General features: G+C 29.1%; 4 protein-coding genes across 5 annotated transcripts; 3 read left to right on the top strand and 1 right to left on the bottom strand.

Annotated features, from left to right (window-relative positions):
- On the top strand, positions 1-1605 carry Smug (Single-strand-selective monofunctional uracil-DNA glycosylase). The gene is made up of 4 exons (XM_078178687.1): positions 1-43; positions 141-1110; positions 1177-1326; positions 1399-1605. Exons 2-4 carry the CDS (start codon positions 505-507, stop codon positions 1507-1509), a joined length of 867 nt encoding a protein of 288 aa, XP_078034813.1. The 5' UTR covers positions 1-43; positions 141-504; the 3' UTR covers positions 1510-1605.
- Positions 1606-1632: 27 nt separating this feature from the next.
- LOC144468892 (tRNA-specific adenosine deaminase 2) lies at positions 1633-2223 on the top strand. Its single transcript, XM_078178688.1, has one exon. The coding sequence runs from the start codon at positions 1633-1635 to the stop codon at positions 2152-2154; it is 522 nt and encodes a 173-aa protein (XP_078034814.1). The 3' UTR covers positions 2155-2223.
- Positions 2224-2244: 21 nt separating this feature from the next.
- Ttll15 (tubulin tyrosine ligase-like 15) lies at positions 2245-4183 on the bottom strand. Its single transcript, XM_078178686.1, is given in 5 exon segments — positions 2245-2470; positions 2535-2739; positions 2809-3887; positions 3889-3993; positions 4084-4183. Coding segments are annotated over 5 exon segments (1530 nt in total). The 5' UTR covers positions 4126-4183; the 3' UTR covers positions 2245-2371.
- A 702-nt stretch (positions 4184-4885) lies between these two features.
- Rps29 (ribosomal protein S29) lies at positions 4886-6088 on the top strand. 2 transcript variants are annotated; one of them, XM_078178689.1, is made up of 3 exons: positions 4886-5045; positions 5409-5508; positions 5905-6088. In XM_078178689.1, exons 1-3 carry the CDS (start codon positions 4984-4986, stop codon positions 5911-5913), a joined length of 171 nt encoding a protein of 56 aa, XP_078034815.1. In that variant the 5' UTR covers positions 4886-4983; the 3' UTR covers positions 5914-6088. The 2 variants fall into 2 exon arrangements, with proteins under 2 accessions (XP_078034815.1, XP_078034816.1); XM_078178690.1 differs by lacking the exon at positions 5905-6088 and having other exon boundaries at positions 5409-5514.
- Positions 6089-6512: the final 424 nt, after the last annotated feature.

Raw genomic sequence — 6512 nt, forward strand, 5'->3', positions numbered from 1 at the left:
CCATATTTGAAATAAGAGATATATTACATATGTGATTTGATTAGTAAGTACATTATTGTTTAATGATTTTCCTTTTTATTAAACATTGGCATCTGCGTAGATATATTTGTAATTTTTATTTGCGCAAAATTTTTGTTCAGTTTCCTTTATTCTGCTTCATTCTGCTCTCTTGCTTTATCACGTACCGGTTGAAAATCAATGACTGTTTTCTTCAAACATAAGACGTACAACACATTTGAACGTGAGTAGCAAGTATAAGTGTATATAATGTGAATATCGTATTTTACTAAGTGTATTATCAAAAGTTAAATGCTCTATAATCCAATAAAATATCTTAATTCGTGTATTCATAAACAATTTGAATTACTCTTTTGGAATGTGTTTGAAAGAAGTACAATATTTTTCACACATTTATTCTGAAATTTAAAATTGTATATAAATAATAACAAACAATTATAGTGGTGTTATAGGAGACTAGTCATTAAACAAATATAATTAACCAGAATGTCAAGTTCAAGGAAGATTAAAACAAGACGTGATAATGAATCTCCAGACATTAATGCTAAAAAAGCAAAAATTTCAGAAGATTGTGAAGATACAGAGTATGGTGCTGCAAGTGTAAATGAAATAACACTTGATATTTCTGAAAAATTGTTATCATTGGAACGTGACTTGACTATTGAATTAGGAAAAATTAAATTTCGTCTACCTATAGAATATGTTTATAGCCCTCTTGAATATGCATTTGATGTACATGCTAAATATGTTAAGAAATATTGCTCTTCTACAAAAAGGATTTTATTTCTTGGAATGAATCCTGGTCCTTGGGGCATGTCTCAAACTGGTGTTCCATTTGGAGAAATAAGTATGGTTCGTGATTGGTTAAAGATTTGTGGACCAGTTGGAAAACCGGTGAAAGAACAGCCAGACAGAAAAGTAACTGGATTTCTATGTACACGTAGTGAGGTCAGTGGAAAGAGATTATGGGGACTTTTCCAAGAATTATGTGGAAATCCAGAGAACTTCTTTCAACATGCATATATACATAATTATTGCCCCATTGCATTCATGGATAAGAAAGGACGCAACATTACACCATCTGAAATAAAGGTAATATTATTAGTTTTAATATAGAATTATGCACATTCATATGTATTAAATAGTTTGTATCTGTAGGGAATTGAAATACAGAAAGTGCACTCTGTTTGTGATAAAGTTTTGGCAGATACAATTCGACTACTAGAAGTAGAAATTCTTATTGGCATTGGTGGATATGCAGAAAAACGTGCTCAGCTTGTAGTACAATCTCATAAACTATCTACCAAGGTAACACAGATATTAAATATAATAAATATGTTTGTAATTATTCATGAAGACAGTAATTGTAAATATTTTTAGGTTCTATGTTTACCCCATCCTAGTCCCAGAGCTGTAAATAATAAAAATTGGAGTGAAAAGGCAACAAACAAATTACGTGAGTTTGGATTACTTGATTGCTTTACCAGTTAAGTGTATTTATTAATTCAAAGACATTTTGAGTTTTCAAATATCAGTCTTTTTGTGTGAGTGTTTAATTTTTCTAATAATTAAAAAGACAGTTAAAAATTTATAAGCACTATATTATTAAATAATATGATGGATACATTGGGTTGGATGGATGTTGCATTACAAAAAGCAAATGATTCATTAAAAGCAGGAGAAGTCCCTGTTGGATGTTTGTTTGTATATAATAATGAAGTCATTGCTATAGGAAACAATACCGTTAATGAAACTCATAATGCAACTAGACATGCTGAAATGAACTGTATAGACCAGGTCTTAGCATTCTGTAAAAGTAAAAATTTAGACTACAAAAATGTTTTTAATAATGTAGACGTTATAGTTACTGTAGAACCATGTATTATGTGTACTTCAGCACTGTATCAGCTGTCTGTACGTAATATAGTATATGGTTGTGCAAATGACCGTTTTGGTGGATGTATTAGCGTCTTTAATGTATCTAAACTTTATACTTCAGAAACAAAGATATTAGGTGGTATTAAAAGTGATACTGCAATGGCTTTGTTAAAAGACTTTTACAAAGGTATAAACCCAAATGCTCCTAAAAGCAAAAGTAAAAAAGGCTGCGAATTAAAAAAGTGTGATAATCGTTAGAAGTATAATTTTGATTGATTCTGTGTTCCGTTTTTGTATGACTTTAATGAATAAACGAGTAGATCGTAATTTTCATTTTTACAGTATAAACGATACAATACATAAACATTGTTAAATAAACAATACATAAATATTGTTAATATTTTATATTTATTTGTAAATATATAAATATGTTTTTATAATAAACTACTGTAAAATTATTTTAGCTTAGAAGTACTTATGAACACCATGAGTGGTCTATTTCACATTTTCCTTGGTACCATCTGATTAATAACTGATTCCTTAGTGTATAATCCTTTAGCACCATATTTTTTGTCTGAAAATAATAATTATTATTTGTAATAGAAAGATTACAATGGTTCTTCTGAAAGACATCTTACTATTGGTGGTGGAAAAATCCTCTGAAAGTCCATTTTATTTTGATGTTCATTATAACTTTGGGATAAAATGAGTTTAGTTTCAGTTGTAAAGCATGGTTTACAAAGCTGACATTCTACACGGAAACAATCATTACATTCCATGCAGAGTTCTGGGAGAACTACTAAATTTTTATCAGCTATTATCATCTCATCCTCTTCTTGACTTCTAAAATAAAGGATAAGCTAATGAATCACTTTTAATTTAATTTAGTATCATATTTGTTCTAATCACTACCTTGTTTTCAAGGAATCTTTTTTAAGTCTTTGTCCAATACCGACTAGAGCAAACAAATTATATAGAACTTGTTCATAAAGCAATTGATTTGGCTGATAATGCGCAGAAGATAGATTTGGAGACATATTAGCTTCCATGATATACACATTCAAATTCTCATCAAGGGCAAAATCAAACCGAACTAATTCAAAGAAATTTCTTCCATTTCCATAACGTTTTGCAGCTTCTTTGATATATCCTTCTTTTGCCAAAGTTATTTCTCTTATTGCTTCATACACAGCATTCCACACTTTCTGAGGATCACTTCCCTGTGATTTTACGTAGGCATCAAACGAGTCTTTCATTGAAAACCCCAATGTAGTGTAGTAATGTTTTAAGGAAGGTACATTCCATATTGGTAAATAATCATCTCCAACTACATACTTATCTAAAACTTCTGAATTAAATGGATGATATTTTATGGGACAAAATCTAAATAGGACATCACCTTTATATATGTACACTCTAAGAGGATCAATTGAAGTGATTACAGTATACACCCCAATATCAAACTTATATCCATCAACAAGAAATGGTCGCTGTATAAACTCCTGCACAAATGAACCGGTCACTGTAAGATTTATGTCACTTATATTTTTTACTCTAATACCACGATGATCATTGGATTTTTCCACAAATATCTTTTTAGGATATTCATCAGTATATTTCAAGAACTCATCATGTTGTTCTGGCAATTTGAATGCCGGAAGTATGTATTGTCCTTTAGTAGTTGACAAATCTACTTTGTTTGTAATATATCCACAACCGGGAAAATGATTAACTCGTTGATGATCTTGTAATTTACTTAAGTTAGAAGATAGAACTCTGAATGGATAGTCATGAGCCCATAATAAGTCCCAACTTGAATCATTGTTTGTTTCTTTAAAACCCAACCGGTCAAGAACAATGAATACATGCTTTAAGTATCCAGTATCATTACTTCTTGCATATATCCTGTATAATGGTCTTGTTTCTTCTACTTTGATTATTTTTGTATGTACTCTTATTAAACTTTCTTGATAATATAGATAGGCAAAAAAAAAGGCAATATAAAATTATTGGACCTACTACAGAGTATAGACAAATTTTTAGAAGTGTCTTCATCTTTAAACTCATAATCTGAGCACAGTCTGTATAATTGGTATCCTGTAATGCCAAAAGAACAACTTAAATAAATATATACTTCAAATAAAAGGATATTTTACAATGAAATAGATTATTATGAATATTACAAACCCCTGCCTCATTTTCTTTTTCCTGCTTTTTCTGGTCGGACATGATTGAATATATGATCCTAGTATCATTTGTCGATGCACTTGCGACTGAGTATAAAGTATGTCTGTTTATAACGCTAAGTCGTAGCCAACGAAAGTACCGTTGCAATTATCCCCGCTATGTCGGTCGTTTCTGAAGTGGGACATAGATATAGTGAAAACCGGTTTGTATTCATAGATCGTTTACTGTGTTCTCATTTTTTTTTAAATCTGTATGTATAATACTCAAAAATATTTATTATAAAACCATGTGTTTTATTGACATTTCTTTCTATGTAACAGTACTTCGATGTAGCTTTATTGGATTTATATAGTACACAAAATATTGACTAATAAAGTAAACAAATAAGGTCGTATATTGATGAATGTTATTTTTACATATTTTAAATAGATATAACTTTTCACGTATTTTCTCAATCATAATTTTAAATTCAATTATGTGTTTAGATATCGCATAAGTAAGGAAGTATACATTTTATGTATTTATATGATATCTGATGACATTTTTATTATATTTAGAATGTCATATAATTTCTTAAACGTGCATTGCCTTCCTATTATAAATAATCTAAACTGTGCTATTAATTTTATAAATTTACAATATACATACATGTATATGTATGCAGTATTCGTTATTAGTTCACAAAATTATCTAATACTCTAACCAATTAATTCAAATAAAATATTGTAATATTATATAAGAAAAATTATATGTCAATAGAATATATTCGAATAAAAGAATATTCAAACTTTAACGGAAATAACATACAGCGCTCCGTGGTGCAAACATCGCGGTACATAATGGCGCTTCCTGTCTCTCACGTTGTTGAATTGGTACAACGAGGATCTTCTTAACGAAGAAATGGGTTTTTTGAATATTTGGTACTCGCATCCGCGAAAATATGGTCAAGGATCTAGATCCTGGTATGTACTATTTAAATTTGCATTAGTGTATAATAACTTTATAGTTTATGTTAGCAATTTTCACGGAATATATTTAACCGCCTGTTACTATCGTTTACATTTATTTGTTACCACAATATTTCCTTAATTGCTGAAGATCTGTACAAACGATTGTAATAATAAGAATGATTACTTAGCTAGAGTATAAAAAAGAATATATGTGTTTATTAATTTATTTTGTAAATGTAAATTGTGTTTTAGACATTATAAATCATAACCTTAAAGCTGTATTTTAAATATTACTACAGATGTTACTAGCGTTTCAGATATTTTTTAGTATCTACAATTAAAAATGTTATTTAAATAAAATAATTTATTTTGCAGCCGAGCCTGTGCAAATAGGCATGGATTGATCCGTAAATATGGCTTAAATATTTGTAGACAGTGCTTTAGAGAATATGCAGCAGACATCGGTTTCAAAAAGGTATAATACCATATTATTCTTTCTATACTTAAACCTTTTACATATGAATTAAACACAAGTCAATAAAATCCAAAAAAAATACTATGTAATTTGACTAATCAAAACAGGTATAAAAGTTTGAAAACAATAGAATATTTAAATATCATTTGATAACTTGGTTATACAATATTACAATAATTAAATAATAATGTTATATTTTACTAAGTCAAACAGTAATTCAACAATATGAACAAAATCAATACAATGTACGATTATAAGACTGAAATGGTAAATTAAACAAGTGATATCTACCACACATCAATTATATGCCAGGGATTGAATGTTTCTTTAATGTGTACATATTTAAAACTTCTCCACAGATGTCACAATTAATATTACAATATCTTATGTTTACAGTTGGATTAATGGAGAAATAATATAGCATCCAGAATTTCCTGAAAAACTACATTCTCGTTACACATACAACACAATGGACTCATGGTATCCTAAAAAACTCCAAATTTTCTGTCACATATGTATCAATTACATAATCTGTTAAATGACTAATTTGTAATATATTTAATTCGTGAATGTAAAAGAAGTACATTTTATTTATATACATGCCATTTATTTTATAAAATCGACATCGCTATAATTTCTGAAAACACATGTTCCAGTTATAGATTTACACGAATTTTTCAATAATCTGATAGGTGGTGAAAACAGTTATGTATTTGTCAGAATTTTCGGCATGTACTTATACTGTATATTCAAATACAGTATTCAGTATTCTTTATTTTACGATTCCGATCAATTATGTACAATTTTTCAGTTTTGTTTACGTATTATCAAATATCAGCATTCTTGAAACTCATTTTATTGCAAAGGCTGCACTATCTGGGTAGCGAAATCATCGACCAATTAGAACAAATTAATTCCTTCAATTCTCGCATACTGGCCAGTCTGAGATTTGGGCGTGATGCGACGTTACAAAAAAAAAGATCTATGTGTGTACCTGTGTAAAA

The sequence above is a fragment of the Augochlora pura genome, chromosome 4 (assembly GCF_028453695.1).
Source record: "Augochlora pura isolate Apur16 chromosome 4, APUR_v2.2.1, whole genome shotgun sequence".
Classification (NCBI taxonomy): Eukaryota; Metazoa; Arthropoda; class Insecta; order Hymenoptera; family Halictidae; genus Augochlora; species Augochlora pura.

Coding starts and splice junctions, on each gene's coding strand:
- Rps29 (XM_078178689.1), top strand. CDS start 4,984: ATGGGTTTTTTGAATATTTGGTACTCGCATCCGCGAAAATATGGTCAA. Junction 5,046..5,408: donor GGTCAAGGATCTAGATCCTG/GTATGTACTATT, acceptor TTTATTTTGCAG/CCGAGCCTGTGCAAATAGGC.
- LOC144468892 (XM_078178688.1), top strand. CDS start 1,633: ATGATGGATACATTGGGTTGGATGGATGTTGCATTACAAAAAGCAAAT.
- Smug (XM_078178687.1), top strand. CDS start 505: ATGTCAAGTTCAAGGAAGATTAAAACAAGACGTGATAATGAATCTCCA. Junction 1,111..1,176: donor TTACACCATCTGAAATAAAG/GTAATATTATTA, acceptor TTGTATCTGTAG/GGAATTGAAATACAGAAAGT. Junction 1,327..1,398: donor CTCATAAACTATCTACCAAG/GTAACACAGATA, acceptor AAATATTTTTAG/GTTCTATGTTTACCCCATCC.